The sequence below is a fragment of the Electrona antarctica genome (genome assembly GCF_951216825.1).
Source record: "Electrona antarctica genome assembly, chromosome: 21".
Lineage (NCBI taxonomy): Eukaryota > Metazoa > Chordata > Actinopteri > Myctophiformes > Myctophidae > Electrona > Electrona antarctica.
This window is the reverse complement of record NC_136802.1, coordinates 2,578,397-2,597,891: the sequence shown is the minus strand read 5'-3', so window position 1 is coordinate 2,597,891 and position 19,495 is coordinate 2,578,397. Positions and strand designations below refer to the sequence as shown.

Below are 19,495 nucleotides of genomic sequence, written 5' to 3'. Positions count from 1 at the left end.
TCTGTCAACATTCCATGTTTGCCACAGACATACAGAATGAGTGGACAATAATATGAGCAGAAACACATGAAGAGATAGCCCTGACTGACCAGAACAGGCCTGTAACTCTGAGTGTTCAAATGGAACCAAATGGACCTGTACAGTTATAAGCAGGTCTTTGCAAATAAAACATTTGAGAAGCACTATAGTACAGGAAATCTATGGAAAATACAGGGTCAACCTCAATCTAATTGCAAAAAAAACAAACTCAGCTGATTTTGCATCTTCAATATATCCTGAATAACAGAAAAAAAAGTTGCCTGGAATTGTCTGAGGGGAAAGTGTTGAAAATGGCCTGTACAGTATGGCCACCATTGACATCCTATTATAAGGCAATATTTTTTAAATTTCCTTATGCTTTAAGTAGCATGTGACATATCAAACTAGGGGGTTTTCATGATGCTGAAGCCATTCCAAGCATTAGTTTTGCACAAAAACACTCATTGGGCTAGATTTTGCCATAGCAACTTGCTCAAATGTGATGTCACCACAAACCTTTTTTCTGTTATTCAGGATATATTGAAGATGCAAAATCAGCTGAGTTTGATTTTTTTGCAATTAGATTGAGGTCAAATGACATTATTACTGGACTACTAGTACTAGTTGGACTCCTGATGTTCCATAGTCCATTTTTTACCTCGGTCGAGATCATGGATTTCACAATGCCACGCCAGACTTCCCGGTTCGTCATTGCCATCCCCAGTTCCTGCTTACTGGTGCACGTGTCCCTAGCGATGATAAATAATTGTCCTACATATTGTGAAGAAAACCTGGAGACTGACATTCAGTAATTTGGTTTTAAGATCAAAATGAGAACATTATAATGGTGTGGAAAACAACATCTAAAATGTGCCACAGACAAGACCAGGTCTTTGCCCCATGACCTCTGGTTGGGAACCTGTTCATCACTCAAATCTGCTTCAGTCCAAAGTTAAACAAATTCTTCTTTCAATGTCGATGCGACTAGTATAGTGAGCCTGTAGAGGGGAAAGTAAAAGTATCAAAACTGCAATATAAACAGCCTAAGTAAAAGTCTGCAATTCAAAATGTACCTTGAGTAAAGGCCCTAAAGTATCGTCATCAAAATATAGTTAAAAGTACCAAAAGCAAAAGTACTCATTGTACAGAATGCCACATTTCAAGTTTTCAAATGTGTAAAAATCGTTTGAAAAAAGGCAAATCGGCCCTTTGAAATTAGCCGAATAAATAAGATGTATGTTTTGTAATAATCAAAATCACTAACTAAAGTTTTCAAATAATTGTAGTGGAGTAAAAAAGTACAATATTTGCCTCTGAAATGTAGGCAGTAGAAGTAAAAGTACAGAAAATTAAATGTAAATACACCTCAAAATTGTACTTAAGTTACAACTGTACTTTCCACACATTTACTTAAGTCCGGTTCTCTAACACACTGATTCACAAAGAGGGTCAGGGTCCATTTGTAGGTCACAGGAGCATTTTTCATGGCCTGTGAGTGAATATCCCTTTATTTATTATTGAGGGGCGCTAGCCCCTCCTATATTCAGCTATTACTATTAGTGTAGATTTGTGTCTTACACAAACATTAAATTCCCACTGACAATGAATGGAGAATTTAGGTCATAGTGTCTGAGCAAATCGACATGTTACATCATGATGATGTACGATGATAAGAGCGCCCCTCACTTCACAGGGGTGTGATTTGTGTTTCCCATTTGGTCATGACTTTCTAAAGATCTGCTATAATCACTAGTGGTCTAACTAACACTAACAGGTCACTAGTGGTCTAACTAACACTAACAGGTCGGTGAAAAGTGGTTCAGAAAAAATAGTTTAACATCAAATAATCTTCAAACATTCACTCACTCATTACAAAATGATCTTGTTTTTATTTCAAGTGCACCATAACTCAATAATCGCAAATATCCTGAACAGAGCGACCGGGTCTGTCTGACCCCAACATAAAATATCACTCCTGATGCATTATGGGTCGCTGGTAACCGACAAACCAAGAAAAACATCAATATTATCCACATAATGCATTAGACAAATAATATTTGACAAATTATTGAAGCCCAAACTATTCCACAGATTGTAGCCTCTGTTTTAGAGGCAAAAAACCCCCAAAAAGCTCTGATGAAATTCACATTGTTTGCGATTAAATTCAACTAAAACAACGGGTGTATAAAACGAACTCCGCGATCCGTCTAAAAACGTATAAACAAAATAAACTGACAAAACTGCTATTTTTAACGGTCAACAAATCAGACATCATCCAATCACAAAACGGTTCCTTATTTAGGTCAAACTTCAGAAGCTCGCCGGTCTCCATGGGAGGGCGTCGACTCAAACCAGGAAGTTGGCGTGGCTAGCCCACCCGGAGGGGCGGCGCTACGAGGACAACTCCGTCCCCTCGGACGAACAGCATGGGAATGTTCCTCTTAGTGGACTAGAGAGAGACATAGAGAGACAGAGAGAGAGAGAGAGAGAGATTTTATATTTTACTCATGATCAGAGCGTCCGTTGCTCCAGACTGTACGATGGAAGCATTTTTTTTTTTTTACTCATGATCAGAGCTTCCGTTGCTCCAGACTGTATGATGGAAGCATTTATATTTTACTCGTGATCAGAGCGTCCGTTGCTCCAGACTGTATGATGGAAGCATTTATATTTTACTCATGATCAGAGCGTCCCTTTGCTCCAGACTGTACGATGGAAGCATTTATATTTTACTCATGATCAGAGTGTCCGTTGCTCCAGACTGTATGATGGAAGCATTTATATTTTACTCATGATCAGAGCGTCCGTTGCTCCAGACTGTATGACGGAAGCATTTATATTTTACTCATGATCAGAGCGTCCGTTGCTCCAGACTGTATGACGGAAGCATTTATATTTTACTCATGATCAGAGCGTCCGTTGCTCCAGACTGTATGACGGAAGCATTTGAACATAAAATAAAGTAAACTAGGTTCAGGTGAACCAAAAACAAGTAGAGCTCGTTTGGTTCACTCCACGTCCCGTTATGTGCAGCAAGACCATCCTGACTGACTACATGCCAACAGCTTACACCACAGGCCACCAGGGGGCACCATTTACCACCATGTTGCACTGATAATCAGAGTTTTGGACTTCAAGCTTGTATGAAATACTTGCCATTAATTAATATAGTGGTTGCAAAGTACCGGTATTAATTGATTGCCAGAGTCCTGTGGTGGGAGTTCTGCTCTGGTTTTGGTGAAATATTAAGTAGTTCTGGTCATTTGGCGGGGGGCCACTAATTGACCCATTCTGGGCGGGAACCCCTTTTGGTGTTTATAGCATTATGTTATACTTTAGCTGTTGAAAAATAGCAGATCTACAAGCTCGTAGCACGGCACTCGCTTTTTTTTAAAATTGTGAAAATGTGGCGCAAATCTTTGAATATATCTTCTTTCAGACGTTCAGACGTTTTTAACTCAAATCTTTGCTTCTGGGATGGGTGGGGGGGGGTCCCTGGAACAACATATTTTCAGATCGGGGTTGGCGGCCAATTACATATAATTCTGGGGGTCCTTGACATGAAAAGGGTTGAGAACCACTGACACAGAAACATGAGGTTTTTCAGAAAACTGTCATGATTTAGAAGACATTTTTTTAGAATCGTCCTCAGGTCTAAATGGGTTAAAATAAATGAATGGTGTACCTTGTAGAGTTCCTCGTACGTCTCCTCGTCGATCTCCACGGTGGTCACCGTCTCCTCCACGTCTCCTAGGATCATGTTGAGATGCTGGTCGTACGCCTGGGAGAGGGAGGCAACACATTGAGTTATATACACCTGGGATGGATGGGGAGAGGCAACACATTGAGTTATATACACCTGGGCATGGATGGGGAGAGGCAACACATTGAGTTATATACACCTGGGCATGGATGGGGAGAGGCAACACATTGAGTTATATACACCTGGGATGGATGGGGAGAGGCAACACATTGAGTTATATACACCTGGGCATGGATGGGGAGAGGCAACACATTGAGTTATATACACCTGGGATGGATGGGGAGAGGCAACACATTGAGTTATATACACCTGGGATGGATGGGGAGAGGCAACACATTGAGTTATATACACCTGGGCATGGATGGGGAGAGGCAACACATTGAGTTATATACACCTGGGCATGGATGGGGAGAGGCAACACATTGAGTTATATACACCTGTGCATGGATGGGGAGAGGCAACACATTGAGTTATATACACCTGGGATGGATGGGGAGAGGCAACACATTGAGTTATATACACCTGTGCATGGATGGGGAGAGGCAACATAGAGTGTGCAGTACTTAGTTTAGACAGTACTTGGTCCTACAACTACAACCTATCTCAAACCCTCACCCTAAACCTAACCTCCCACGGGGCAGCACACCTAAAGGTGGCCTTACACTAGCCGATTTTTTTCAATCTGAAATCTGATAGCACCACACACTACAGGCTAATCGGAGCGGGGCAGAGCAAATATCAAACATTCTTGATCGGGCCGATCCCGATCGCACTTTGAGCGGTCGCGCACCCCAACGAGCGTCAAAAATGCCCGATTATCGGCTAGTGTAAGGCCACCTTAAACCTAACCTTACATGTCTAACCAATGACTAGTCTAAACTAAGTATGCACCCCTACAAAATGTGGTCCCTGATGGGATCGGTACAGTGGGGTTTGTGACTGACCGGACCAGACCAGACTGGACCGACCCACCCACCCATTTGTGCACCCTGAGTTGTGGTGGTCCCACTGATAAATGTCTAGCAGCTCTGACAGACAGTGTGATCATAAAACCAGGTGATGGAAACGGTTCCAAATCTGATGGAGCAGATTCCTGGTTCCTCAATGTTTGGATGCGGTTCTCATGCTCCTGAGCCGTGCTGGGGGCAGGGCAGGGCAGGCCTGTTGGGGTCAGGGCAGGCCTGTTGGGGTCAGGGCAGGCCTGTTGGGGTCAGGGCAGGCCTGTTGGGGTCAGGGCAGGCCTGTTGGGGTCAGGGCAGGCCTGTTCGGGTCAGGGCAGGCCTGTTCGGGTCAGGGCAGGCCTGTTGGGGTCAGGGCAGGCCTGTTCGGGTCAGGGCAGGCCTGACCCCATGGCCTGGTCCGTGGCTCAGCGGTCCAGGCCTGGGCCGTGGCTCAGCGGTCCAGGCCTGGGCCGTGGCTCAGCGGTCCATCCTGGGCCGTGGCTCAGCGGTCCATCCTGGGCCGTAGCTCAGCGGTCCATCCTGGGCCGTGGCTCAGCGGTCCATCCTGGGCCGTGGCTCAGCGGTCCAGGCCTGGGCCGTGGCTCAGCGGTCCAGGCCTGGGCCGTGGCTCAGCGGTCCATCCTGGGCCGTGGCTCAGCGGTCCATCCTGGGCCGTGGCTCAGCGGTCCAGGCCTGGGCCGTGGCTCAGCGGTCCAGGCCTGGGCCGTGGCTCAGCGGTCCAGGCCTGGGCCGTGGCTCAGCGGTCCAGGCCTGGGCCGTGGCTCAGCGGTCCAGGCACCTTGGCTGGTAATCCAGTCTGGCAGCATGCCGCGGGTTCGACTCCCGATCCCGACGGCCTTTACTGCATGTCACCCCCCCCCCATTTCCTGTCAGTCTCCCTATATAAAATCTCTCTCTCTCTCTGAAAACTAAGCTACGATGACTCAAACTAAGACAAAATATATTGACAATTTCGTCAACAAATATAAACTAGACTAAAATGTTAGAAAGGGGACTAGTGGACAAGAGATCCAGTATAAGTCATTTTACACTTGGTTGCATGCTGAAAACAGCAGATCTACAAGCCCACGACGGTCTTACATGCAGTCGTCCTCTCAGCTCGCGGTCGTTCCTCATCTTGACGTAGATTCTCTCGTCTAGACTCAGCCTGATCAGATCCAACGGCTCCTCCACCGTGTTGGTGGTCTGTTGCTGCGCACGCACACACACACACACACACACAGTCAGTCAGTGTATACAAGGACCCAACTAATGTCATGGTGTTTAGGGTGACCAGATCCATCTGTTCCATCGGAAGTATCGTTTGTGTGGGACGGGATTAGCAACTTAATTACTTGTCTGGGCGGGAACCCCTTTTGGTGTTTTAAGCATTATGTTACGCTTTAGCTATTGAAAAATAGCAGACCTACAAGCTCGTAGCGCGGCACTCGGTGCCGCACTATGAGCTTGTAGATCTGCTATTTTTGAAAGATCGTGAAAATGTGGCGCAAATCTTTGAATTCTTTCAGAGCGAACATTTTTACTCAAACATTTGCTTCTGGGGGGTCCCTGGAACAACATGTTTTCAGATGGGGGTCAGTGGCCAAATACAGATAATTCTGGGGGTCCTTGATGTGAAAAAAAAGTTGAGAACAACTGTCGCGATTTAGAAGACATTTGTAGAATCGTCCTCACGTCTAAATGGGTTAAATGCTGTATGTCATATTCGACCATATAATTGCCTATCATTGTTGCCTCTCCCAGACTTTGTTTAACCCATTTACGCCTGAAATTAAAAAAATGTCTTCTAAATTCTGACAGTTTTCTGAAATACCTCATGTTTCTATATCAGTGGTGCTCAATATTTCATGTCAAGGACCCCAAAAATGATCTGTAATTGGCTGCCGACCCCCATCTGAAAATATGTTGTTCCAGGAACCCCTCGGAAGCAAAGATTTGAGTTTAAAACGTTCGCTCTGAAAGAATATATATTCAAAGATTTGTGCCGCATTTTCACGATTTTTCAAAAATAGCACTTATAGCAGACCTACAAGCTCGTAGCGCGGCACATCTGCTATTTTTCAATAGCTAAAGTATAACCTAATGCTTAAAACACCAACAGGGGTTCCCGTCCAGAATGGGTTAAAAATGCTAATTTTGGTCATTGAAGTATTTATTAACAGTTTGCAGAATGGGTGCATTTCAAACCAAAGCACAACTCTGTAGACAACACACTGATAAAGCATTACACTTGTTTACTACAGGGTCCACCATGTTCAATTCATCACAACATTTAGAGACATACAAATATTACACAATAATAATATACTGCAGGTTCAGAAGCACTGGTTTCACTCAGTGGTTCTCAACGTGGGGTCCGGGGACCCCCAGGGGTCCTTGAGGGAGTTCCAGGGGGTCCCCAGCTAAATAACAGTTAAGAACCAAATGGACCCTTATGGGTCTGTAACTCTGACTGAGTGTACAAATGGAACCAAATGGACCTTACAATGTCAGAGTTAAATTAACATTGATTTTACTATAATGTAAATCGGGGGTCCCAGAGATATAAATGCCATTAAATGGGGGTCCGTGGACTAATGCATGTCAAACTGGGGGGCTTGAGAATCACTGCTAGATCCGTAAAAACCGTCTGTTATGGGGGTCCCTGGCATATATATGCCATACAATACATACATATATCTTTTTAAATGGGGGTCCGCGGGATAATTAGTGTCAATTTGGGGGTCCTTGACATGACATAGTTCTGGAACCACTACTTTAACTCACTCCATTCATCCATCCTCCATCACAACAACGTTTCGCATTAGCCAGCTAGCATAATGCTAACTACCCACTAAAACAGCCGATCTACAAGCTCACAACACGTTGCACCCGCCGCGCGGCGTGGGCTTGTACATCTGACCCCGTGGTTCCAACCAACACATCGAAGCTAACCCGGTTAGCTTGTTGTTTAGTCATAATAATAATAATAATAAACATTATAAACTCGTCCCAGACAAACACACCTAGACCTAAACCTTCTGCACGCGACGTTAGACGCGTTAAAACACTGTTATTATTGTATTGTTGTGTTTGTGTAAAGTTTAGTAGTTTTATTTGAACCAAACCTGCTCCACTTCGTCCGCCATCTTGGATGTACCCTTTTATAATAATGTTTCTGTTCGGAACGAAGGACGCATGCGCGCCCATGACGTTATGAGCAGGATCAAGGAAGCAGGGTTGCCAGGTCTGGTATAAAGCAGCGCAAATCCACATCAAATAATTATTATATAATTTATGGAGGGGGGGGGGGGGGGGGGGGGGGGGGTCCTGTACCGTACGGGTCCATTTGGTTTCATTTTAAGCTCTCAAGAGTTAAATTATTGTTAAACATCTGCATTACTTCAATTACAAGAAGTCTACACAATTGGAGAATGTAGAAGAATTGTTATTCTGATCAACAACGACAACAAAATATTCTTTAGTTTGGTCCGTGGCTTAAATCAAATGCAGAATAAATAATAGGCCTTGAAATGAAAATGGTTGAATTGACACTAGCCCCACGGACCCCCCTAGTTGAAAAGATATGCCAGGGACCCCCATAAGAGGAGAGTTTTACGGCTCTAGCAGTGATTCTCAACCCGTTTAATTTCAAGGACCCCCCAGTTTGACATGGCAATAGTGGTTCCAAAAGTGTGGACCGGGGACCCCTAGGGGTCCTTGAGGGAGCTCCAGTGGGTCCCCAGCTAAATGATAGTTTGGAACCAAATGGACCCTTGGGTCTGTAACTCTGAAAGTGTACATTTGTACACTCTCAGAGTCAAATTAACATTGATTTTACAATAGAAATCAGGGGTCCCAGAGATATAAATGCCATTAAGTAGGGGTCCGTAGACTAATGCATGTCAAACTGAGGTTGAGAATCACTGCTAGAGCCGTACAAATCTTCTCTTATGGGGGTCCCTGGCATATGTTTTCAAATGGGGGTCCGCGGGGCTAATGAGTGTCAATTTGGGGGTCCTTGACATGAAAAAGTTTGGGGACCACTGGGCTATACAGTGAGTATATGTTATAATGCCGGTTTCCAGCATCCAACGTGGCAACCCCAGTGTGTAAGTGCGCAGAGTGACTCTACAGCCAGTCTCTTTCCAGAAGCCTCCAGACCAGCCGCACGTTATTACAGTTAGTTACAGTACACTGAACTGGACAACAATACAAACACGTGAGTTATTATGGACCGTTATTTTATACCGTTATTCAAGTTTACAACCAATTCATGCACATGATAGAATATAGAATACAACACAGAGACGTGTATTAATTACCTACTGTACTAGAATTAGTTTTAGACTGCATAATAATAAATATGATTTATTTATGCTATAGCCCTGAAACATGATATGATGATCATGATATGAGCACATGTGAACCATGGCTATATTTATGCAGGCTACAGACAGGCCTGCCCATGTATGACACGTTAGTCAAATGACCTTGAAAAAATATATTTTTTTATAGTTTCTTATTATAGGCAATGTTGTTTTATAAGAAGAAGAAGTCCAATAATTATTTGAGCTAATATTGCAGCTATACTGTCTAAGCCTATTTGTAAGCTGCTTACACCAAATCCCTTCAACCCCAAAAAATAGCCGATCTACAAATTAATTGGGCTATTTCTTATTTTATTTGTGTGTGTGTGTGTGTGTGTGTGTGTGTGTGTGTGTGTGTGTGTGTGTGTGTGTGTGTGTGTGTGTGTGTGTGTGTGCGTTGTTTTCCAACTCAAATTTTTTATTTTATCCACAGTTGGCTTCATTTGTTGACTGGTTGGTTTCTTGAATTAGGTTGAAAACCTTCGAAAACAAAGAAACAAGGTTTAACAACAATGCCAAACAATCAACTTATAATCTTTTCAAACAATAGCTTCTCTTTTTAAACAGTCTTGATTTTAAACATTAAATATATTTTCAAATAATCAAATACCTTTTACAACAATTAGTTTTAACAATAGTTATAATTACCTAAATTAAGTTATTTTAAACACTAATTTATTAAGGTCAACACCATCCTATCAATCTCATCCTTTGGTTCCCCAGGGATCCACCTCTCCTATGTGGACATGGCTGAGATGGCTGCATTCAACTCCTTGTCCCAAACAGTGAGGTGTACTTCATAGCCTTCAAGGTTGTTACTTTCCACAGCTACCCTTTCCGCTGCCTCATTAGCTCTCTCCGCTTCAAGGATTGCCCTTCCCAGCTCATTTCTTCCATACTTCAACCACAGATTCGTCTGAATAATGTCTTTGGTCTCAGCCAGCTTTGTCTCGGCTTCTTCTAAAGTGTTCATTTAGTCGGCCTGTTGCTGCTCATCAAGATCAGCTTCTTCATCCTCAGCTTTAATTTTAGCTTCCAGCCCAATCCTGACATCTTCATTTGAATCGAGCACCGCTCGGAAACAGTCTGAAAGGGTGTTGAATTCTTCAATCAACTCAGATTGCAGCATGCCGTCTGCTCTCCTTAAAATATATTTTGCCGTTCTGGTGAAGCCAGATCCTTGACCGTCTCTTCAGCCATCTTTATTTCCTTCCACGTCTTTCAACTCACCAACACAGCGTGGAAACGGCAGAGGACACTTCCAACAGCACAAGAAGAGACCAGATGGAGTCTAACAAAATGCAGGCGGGCGGGGCTGCAGAGGACCATACTCCTTCCAACCCCCAGGAGCCAAAACGAGGACGAGGACGGCCTAAGGGCAGCTTAAATAAAACACAGTCGAATGCTCTACGCAGCCAGAGAAGCGAGGAGGAGCTGGCCTAAGGGCAGCTTAAATAAAACACATTTGAATGCTCTACGCAGCCAGCGCAGTGAGGAGGAGCTGGCCTAAGGGCAGCTTAAATAAAACACATTCGAAGGCTCTACGCAGTGAGGAGGAGCGAGGAGGAGCTGGCCTAAGGGGAGCTTAAATAAAACACATTCGAATGCTCTACGCAGCCAGAGGAGCGAGGAGGAGCTGGCCTAAGGGGAGCTTAAATAAAACACAGTCGAAGGCTCTACGCAGCCAGAGGAGCGAGGAGGAGCTGGCCTAAGGGGAGCTTAAATAAAACACAGTCGAATGCTCTACGCAGCCAGAGAAGCGAGGAGGAGCTGGCCTAAGGGCAGCTTAAATAAAACACATTCGAATGCTCTACGCAGCCAGAGAAGCGAGGAGGAGCTGGCCTAAGGGCAGCTTAAATAAAACACAGTCGAAGGCTCTACGCAGCCAGAGAAGCGAGGAGGAGCTGGCCTAAGGGCAGCTTAAATAAAACACAGTCGAAGGCTCTACGCAGCCAGAGAAGCGAGGAGGAGCTGGCCTAAGGGCAGCTTAAATAAAACACATTTGAAGGCTCTACGCAGCCAGAGGAGCGAGGAGGAGCTGGCCACCCTCCAGGAGAATTTGGAATCGAGCGAAAGGAAGAAGGAGGAACTGGAGGTCCAGCTGAAAAGGATGGAGCAGCATGACCACAACTATGAGGTGGCCGGGAAGTTGGAGGAGTCAGAGGAAGTTGGAGGAGTCAGAGGAGGAGGAGGAGTCAGAGGAGGAGGAGGAGTCAGAGGAAGTTGGAGGAGTCAGAGGAAGTTGGAGGAGTCAGAGGAGGAGGAGGAGTCAGAGGAAGTTGGAGGAGTCAGAGGAAGTTGGAGGAGTCAGAGGAGGAGGAGGAGTCAGAGGAAGTTGGAGGAGTCAGAGGAAGTTGGAGGAGTCAGAGGAGGAGGAGGAGTCAGAGGAAGTTGGAGGAGTCAGAGGAAGTTGGAGGAGTCAGAGGAGGAGGAGGAGTCAGAGGAGGAGGAGGAGTCAGAGGAGGAGTCAGAGGCGAGAGATGGTTTTCAACTGTAAAGTTCTACTCGTTCCACTCCAAGGGACATCAAGGAAACAACTCAGTTTTTCCAACTCAAGTCAATTTGTTTTTCCAACTTTTTTTTTATCCACAGTTGGCTTCATTTGTTGACTGGTTGGTTTCTTGAATTAGGTTGAAAACCTTCGAAAACAAAGAAACAAGGTTTAACAACAATGCCAAACAATCAACTTATAATCTTTTCAAACAATAGCTTCTCTTTTTAAACAGTCTTGATTTTAAACATTAAATATATTTTCAAATAATCAAATACCTTTTAAACAATTAGTTTTAACAATAGTGTTTTAATTACCTAAATTAAGTTATTTTAAACACTAATTTATTAAGGTCAACACTTCAAATATTAAGTTAAGTAACAATCTTGGAATAAAGAAATAATAGCTGATGTTCAAACTTGTAGATCAGCTCTTTTTCAACTAGCGTTTTAAACTTTAAACATAGTAAATCAATTTAGAAGTCTTTTAAATTCTTAAAGAAATGTAAATCATTTTAACATTTCTAACTTTGTATTATTCTTTTGTAAAGTATACTTTTAGATTTCAAGACCAGCCAGTAACTCAGTGCTGTGTGTGTCAGTGTGTTATAACCTCAGATCCCAGACCAGCCAGTCATCAGTACTGTGTGTGTCAGTGGATCAGGAGGCAGATCACAGATCAGTGGCCAAACCCATTCCACCCTCAGCTCTGTCCGTAGCTCTGAGGTGGAAGAGAACCCTGATACAATCTAAAAAAAACGTCTTCTAAATCCTAAAAGTTTTCTGAAAAAACCTGTGGTGCTCAACCTTTTTCATGTCAAGGACCCCCCAGAATGATATGTATTTGGCGTGGACCCCCATCTGAAAATATATTGTTCCAGGGACCCCCCCCCCCCCCACCCCAGAAGCAAAGATTTGAGTTAAAAAAAAATAACATTCACTCTGAAATAATATATATTCAACGATTTGCGCCACATTTTAAAAATGTCTCAATCATTTTAATTTCAATCCATTTATATCTATGGGACCCCAATTTATATTGTGAAATCAATGTTCATTTAACTCTGAGAGCGTACAAATGGAACCAAATGGACCCGTTGGTTCCATTTGTACACTCAGTTACAGACCCATAATGGTCCATTTGGTTCCTAAAGGTGGCCTAAAGGTGGCCTTACACTAGCCGATTTTTTTCAATCTGAAATCTAATAGCACCACACACTACAGGATAATCTGATAGCACCACACACACTACAGGATAATCTGATAGCACCACACACACTACAGGATAATCTGATAGCACCACACACACTACAGGATAATCTGATAGCACCACACACACTACAGGATAATCTGATAGCACCACACACACTACAGGATAATCTGATAGCACCACACACTACAGGATAATCTGATAGCACCACACACACTACAGGATAATCTGATAGCACCACACACTACAGGATAATCTGATAGCACCACACACTACAGGATAATCTGATAGCACCACACACTACAGGATAATCTGATAGCACCACACACACTACAGGATAATCTGATAGCACCACACACTACAGGATAATCTGATAGCACCACACACTACAGGATAATCTGATAGCACCACACACTACAGGATAATCTGATAGCACCACACACACTACAGGATAATCTGATAGCACCACACACACTACAGGATAATCTGATAGCACCACACACTACAGGATAATCTGATAGCACCACACACTACAGGATAATCTGATAGCACCACACACTACAGGATAATCTAATAGCACCACACACTACAGGATAATCTGATAGCACCACACACTACAGGATAATCTGATAGCACCACACACTACAGGATAATCTGATAGCACCACACACTACAGGATAATCTGATAGCACCACACACTACAGGATAATCTGATAGCACCACACACTACAGGATAATCTGATAGCACCACACACTACAGGATAATCGGAGCGGGGCAGAGCAAATATCAAACATTCTTGATGTTGATCGGGCCGATCCCGATCGCGCTTTGAGCGGTCGAGCACCCCCCGAGCGTCAAAAATGCCCGATTATCGGCTAGTGTAAGGCCACCTTAACTGTCATTTAGCTGGGGGACCCCCTGGAACTCCCTCGAGGACCCCTGGGGGTCCCTGGACCCCACTTTGAGAACCACTGCTGTAGAAACATGTATTATTATCGTCATAATTGTCGTGGTAATATTCATGTCTTTGCTTCTGTTTCAGGGTTTGTGCAGCCATCTATACCGCCAGCAGGGTCAAAGGTCATCATCATCATCATGACATGTGCTACTATCAATGTTGTTTTTGGCAGCAAAATTTAGATTATAGTTTTAGTCTCTTGAATAGTTTTCATTTAGTTTTAGTCACATTTTAGTCACCCAGAGTGTTTTAGTGTTAGTCTAGTTGTGTTAGTCTAGCCTTGATGTCGTAACTTTAACTTTAACTAAGACAAACATTGTTCGTCTTAGTTTTAGTCGACGAAATCAACACTGCACTATCCCGTTGATAAAGACATAACATATTATTCTTCACATTATCACATGCACAAAAAATATAAAAAACTGCAGGTCTACAAGCTCACAAACAACGATTATTTTTACTGTTTTAAAGTGTTTATTACAAAAATAATTTGAATACAAAGGGAAAGGATTTTAGACATACAAGTAACGATATATTATATTGTTTTATTATATTATACCATATTATTTACCATATTGTATTATTATAATTCTTTACTGAGACTCAGGGCCTCGATTTTCGTCGCGTTGTGAGCTTGTAGATCGGCTTTTTGAACTACTCAAAAATGTTTTTCAAAATAGTTATAAAAAGCCAAAGAAATTTAGGGGCAAGGGGTCAAATGGGGGTATGTCTCCCCATAGGGGAAGTCATAGGTACTACTTAGCCTGGGTGGCATAATTTATACCATCAAATCTACGAGCTTAATACAAGATAAAATAATGGCTAATAAATAATGTGTAATTAATTGCTGCCCTCCCATAATACTGTGTATGAGAGACACGGTGCTGTGTGTGCGCGTTCATTTGTTTTATTGTTGGTGTATTTTTGAGTGGTGTAAACCACTCCTACTTTGTTAGTTGTTAGTGCAGAAAAAATGAGCATGGTTGCTATGTTCACCCTGTTCACCCGGGTATGATTTCCTACACCTGGCTTTGTTAGTGCAGAAAAAATGAGCATCGTTGCTATGTTCACCCTGTTCACCCGGGTATGATTTCCTACACCTGGCTTTGTTAGTGCAGAAAAAATGAGCATGGTTGCTATGTTCACCCTGTTCACCCGGGTGTGATTTCATTACGTCAGACATGATTTCATTACGTCAGACAGGCCTTACACCACTCAGTTCACACGGGTGTGATTATTTTTTTATGTTTGACTCCATGTGAATGTGAATAAAATGACCTTCTATAACCAAAATGATGTCGTTTCGTGTTTTAAGCATTATGTGTTATACTTTAGCTATTGAACAATAGCAGACCTACAAGCTCATGAGCTTGTAGGTCTGCTATTTTTTGAAAATTCTTAACAATGTGGTGCAAATCTTTGAATATATATTCTGTCACAGACAGTGAACGTTTTTTAACTCGTATCTTTGCTTGTGGGGGGGGGGGGGGGGCCTGGAACTACATGTTTTCAGATGGGGATCGGCGCCCAATTACATATAATTTTTGGGGGTCCTTGACATGAAAAGAGTTGAGCGGCCGCTGACACAGAAACATAGGTTTTTCAGAAAACATGTCTGACTGTAGAAGCCATTTCTTTCGGCCTCAGGTTTAAATGGGTTAGATAACCTTAGGCACCCGGGGGCACGGTGGCGCCCCCTAGGGGGCACGGTGGCGCCCCCTAGGGGGCACGGTGGCACAGTTGGTAGTGCTGTCGCCTCACAGCTAGAAGGTCCTGGGTTCGATTCCCGCTCGGGGCGCTGTGGGTGCTGGCGGCGTGTTTCCTCCTCCGCGTCATCAGTGCCCATACCAGAGGCGGGGTTGGTGAAAGGGCCTTTCTGTGTGGAGTTTGCATGTTCTCCCCGTGTCCCCTAGGGTAGGTACCCCCACATGTTCTCCCCGTGTCCCCTAGGGTAGGTACCCTCACATGTTCTCCCCGTGTCCCCTAGGGTAGGTACCCCCACATGTTCTCCCCGTGTCCCCTAGGGTAGGTACCCTCACATGTTCTCCCCGTGTCCCCTAGGGTAGGTACCCCCACATGTTCTCCCTGTGTCCCCTAGGGTAGGTACCCTCACATGTTCTCCCCGTGTCCCCTAGGGTAGGTACCCCCACATGTTCTCCCCGTGTCCCCTAGGGTAGGTACCCTCACATGTTCTCCCCGTGTCCCCTAGGGTAGGTACCCTCACATGTTCTCCCCGTGTCCCCTAGGGTAGGTACCCCCACATGTTCTCCCCGTGTCCCCTAGGGTAGGTACCCTCACATGTTCTCCCCGTGTCCCCTAGGGTAGGTACCCCCACATGTTCTCCCCGTGTCCCCTAGGGTAGGTACCCTCACATGTTCTCCCCGTGTCCCCTAGGGTAGGTACCCCCACATGTTCTCCCCGTGTCCCCTAGGGTAGGTACCCCCACATGTTCTCCCTGTGTCCCCTAGGGTAGGTACCCCCACTTGTTCTCCCCGTGTCCCCTAGGGTAGGTACCCTCACATGTTCTCCCCGTGTCCCCTAGGGTAGGTACCCTCACATGTTCTCCCCGTGTCCCCTAGGGTAGGTACCCCCACATGTTCTCCCCGTGTCCCCTAGGGTAGGTACCCCCACATGTTCTCCCCGTGTCCCCTAGGGTAGGTACCCCCACATGTTCTCCCCGTGTCCCCTAGGGTAGGTACCCCCACATGTTCTCCCCGTGTCCCCTAGGGTAGGTACCCCCACATGTTCTCCCCGTGTCCCCTAGGGTCACAAAAAACATGCAGTAATCCTGGTCTCTAAACTACCTCCCCCTGGCCAGCCGGGGCACCTGATGGAGGGGAAAGGAACTGGTTGGAATTACGTGTTCCTTCCACGCGCTACGTCCAACCAGGGAAACTCCCCCCTGTCAGGTGTAAAGGAGCAACTTGGACACTCAGGCATGAAGGAAGCATGAGTTCAAGTCCGTTGCTCTCCCCATGTCCCCCATATACAGTATGGGGACTAGGTTGGCCGAGGGTGTGTAGAGCCCAGGATCACATTATATAATTGACACAGGGGTGAAAAATGGGTTACAAAAATCGTGGGATAAAAATTATATATAAAAAAAAAAAGATAACCTTAGGCACCTTAGGGTGCCAACATCGGCACAGGGGAGGAGGGTGATAACAGGGGAGGAGGGTGATAACAGGGGAGGAGGGTGATAACTGCACGGCACTCTGGAACCACAATACATGGCATGGATGCAACTGGGACGGATCCTCAGTGATGTATCCTGAGGTCATCACCTGGGACGTATCCTCAGTGATGTATCCCGAGGTCATCACCTGGGACGTATCCTCAGTGATGTATATCCCGAGGTCATCACCTGGGACGTATCCTCAGTGATGTATCCCAAGGTCATCACCTGGGACGTATCCTCAGTGATGTATCCCGAGGTCATCACCTGGGACGTATCCTCAGTGATGTATCCCAAGGTCATCACCTGGGACGTATCCTCAGTGATGTATCCCAAGGGCATCACCTTGGACGTATCCTCAGTGATGTATCCCAAGGTCATCACCCGGGACGTATCCTCAGTGATGTATCCCAAGGTCATCACCTGGGACGTATCCTCAGTGATGTATCCCAAGGGCATCACCTGGGACGTATCCTCAGTGATGTATCCCAAGGTCATCGGGGTTTCGTCCCTCACTCCAGCCGGGGTGATCAAGTCCCGACTTACGTCCCAGTAGCTACCCTCGATCAGACCCACTAGGGAAAGACCAGGGCCACACAATCCGTTGGAACCACTCCGGAACTACTATGCTGGGACTGAGAGGTACAATTCTGGCATGTGGAGGGACTAGGCTCTGTGGGTTGCCTCCTGTCCGGGCCCCTCCTACATGGAGGGACTAGGCTCTGTGGGTTGCCTCCTGTCCGGGCCCCTCCTACATGGAGGGACTAGGCTCTGTGGGTTGCCTCCTGTCCGGGCCCCTCCCTGTGGAGGGACTAGGCTCTGTGGGTTGCCTCCTGTCCGGGCCCCTCCCTGTGGAGGGACTAGGCTCTGTGGGTTGCCTCCTGTCCGGGCCCCTCCTACATGGAGGGACTAGGCTCTGTGGGTTGCCTCCTGTCCGGGCCCCTCCTACATGGAGGGACTAGGCTCTGTGGGTTGCCTCCTGTCCGGGCCCCTCCCTGTGGAGGGACTAGGCTCTGTGGGTTGCCTCCTGTCCGGGCCCCTCCCTGTGGAGGGACTAGGCTCTGTGGGTTGCCTCCTGTCCGGGCCCCTCCCTGTGGAGGGACTAGGCTCTGTGGGTTGCCTCCTGTCCGGGCCCCTCCTACATGGAGGGACTAGGCTCTGTGGGTTGCCTCCTGTCCGGGCCCCTCCTACATGGAGGGACTAGGCTCTGTGGGTTGCCTCCTGTCCGGGCCCCTCCCTGTGGAGGGACTAGGCTCTGTGGGCCTCCTGACCGGGCCCCTCCTACATGGAGGGACTAGGCTCTGTGGGCCTCCTGACCGGGCCCCTCCTACATCTCACCAGGTCCACTCCTGCTCTCACCAGGAGTACCGCCAGGACTTGTGCGTTGCACAAGTGTGGCATAAGTGTATGAGAGACGTTTTTTTCTTCTTTTAAAATCAAATATTCCAACAAAGTTTAGTCAGTTAAATGAAGTTTATTCACATCTCCAGATTACACCAACTGCACATAAATGTACATTCATTCAAACTCCTAACTATGACTACTGTAGGTGGGTTATTGCTCTGGTTTTAATGATCATTACATCCTGATGTGAAAGGAAATATTCCTAAGGTTGAACTTGTTATGTGAATCGGTAATATTTCATTTTGATGTGGTGTCATAATTATATGTGGCACGCTGACTAACACGAGAATGAAAACATGGCACTTCATGTGAGAAAGGTTGCAGACCCCTGATCTACCATACTGATTGGACCCCTGATCTACCATACTGATTGGACCCCTGATCTACCATACTGATTGGACCCCTGATCTACCATACTGATTGGACCCCTGATCTACCATACTGATTGGACCCCTGATCTACCATACTGATTGGACCCCTGATCTACCATACTGATTGGACAAAATTAAAATGTATTAAAAAAACGGTTAAGAAAATGGTCTTAAGTAGTGTGGCTCAGGGGTAGAGTGGCTGGATGGCAACCGCAAGGTTCCCAGTTCGAACCCGGGCTTCCCCAGAGTTAGTGTCGAAGTGTCCTTGAGCAAGACTCTGAACCCCACATTGCGACGACAACAATTTGTACATTTTGCTCACAGCCTTCACGTGAGTGCTGGACACTGACATTACAGACAACAACAGACAGGCTGGCCCTACAGACAACAACAGACTGACCCACAGGCTGGCCCTACAGACAACAACAGACTGACCCACAGGCTGGCCCTACAGACAACAACAGACTGACACACAGGCTGGCCCTACAGACAACAACAGACTGACACACAGGCTGGCCCTACAGACAACAACAGACTGACACACAGGCTGGCCCTACAGACAACAACAGACTGACACATAGGCTGGCCCTACAGACAACAACAGACTGACACACAGGCTGGCCCTACAGACAACAACAGACTGACACACAGGCTGGCCCTACAGACAACAACAGACTGACACACAGGCTGGCCCTACAGACAACAACAGACTGACACACAGGCTGGCCCTACAGACAACAACAGACTGACACACAGGCTGGCCCTACAGACAACAACAGACTGACACACAGGCT

The 19,495-nt window shown here is 45.8% G+C and overlaps 1 protein-coding gene across 1 annotated transcript; it reads right to left on the bottom strand.

Moving 5' to 3' along the window:
* Positions 1–1,875: 1,875 nt before the first annotated feature.
* lsm3 (LSM3 homolog, U6 small nuclear RNA and mRNA degradation associated) lies at positions 1,876–7,966 on the bottom strand. Its single transcript, XM_079490801.1, has 4 exons — positions 7,851–7,966; positions 5,824–5,934; positions 3,704–3,799; positions 1,876–2,467 (listed from the first exon to the last, which is right to left on the bottom strand). Exons 1-4 carry the CDS (start codon positions 7,869–7,871, stop codon positions 2,387–2,389), a joined length of 309 nt encoding a protein of 102 aa, XP_079346927.1. The 5' UTR covers positions 7,872–7,966; the 3' UTR covers positions 1,876–2,386.
* Positions 7,967–19,495: the final 11,529 nt, after the last annotated feature.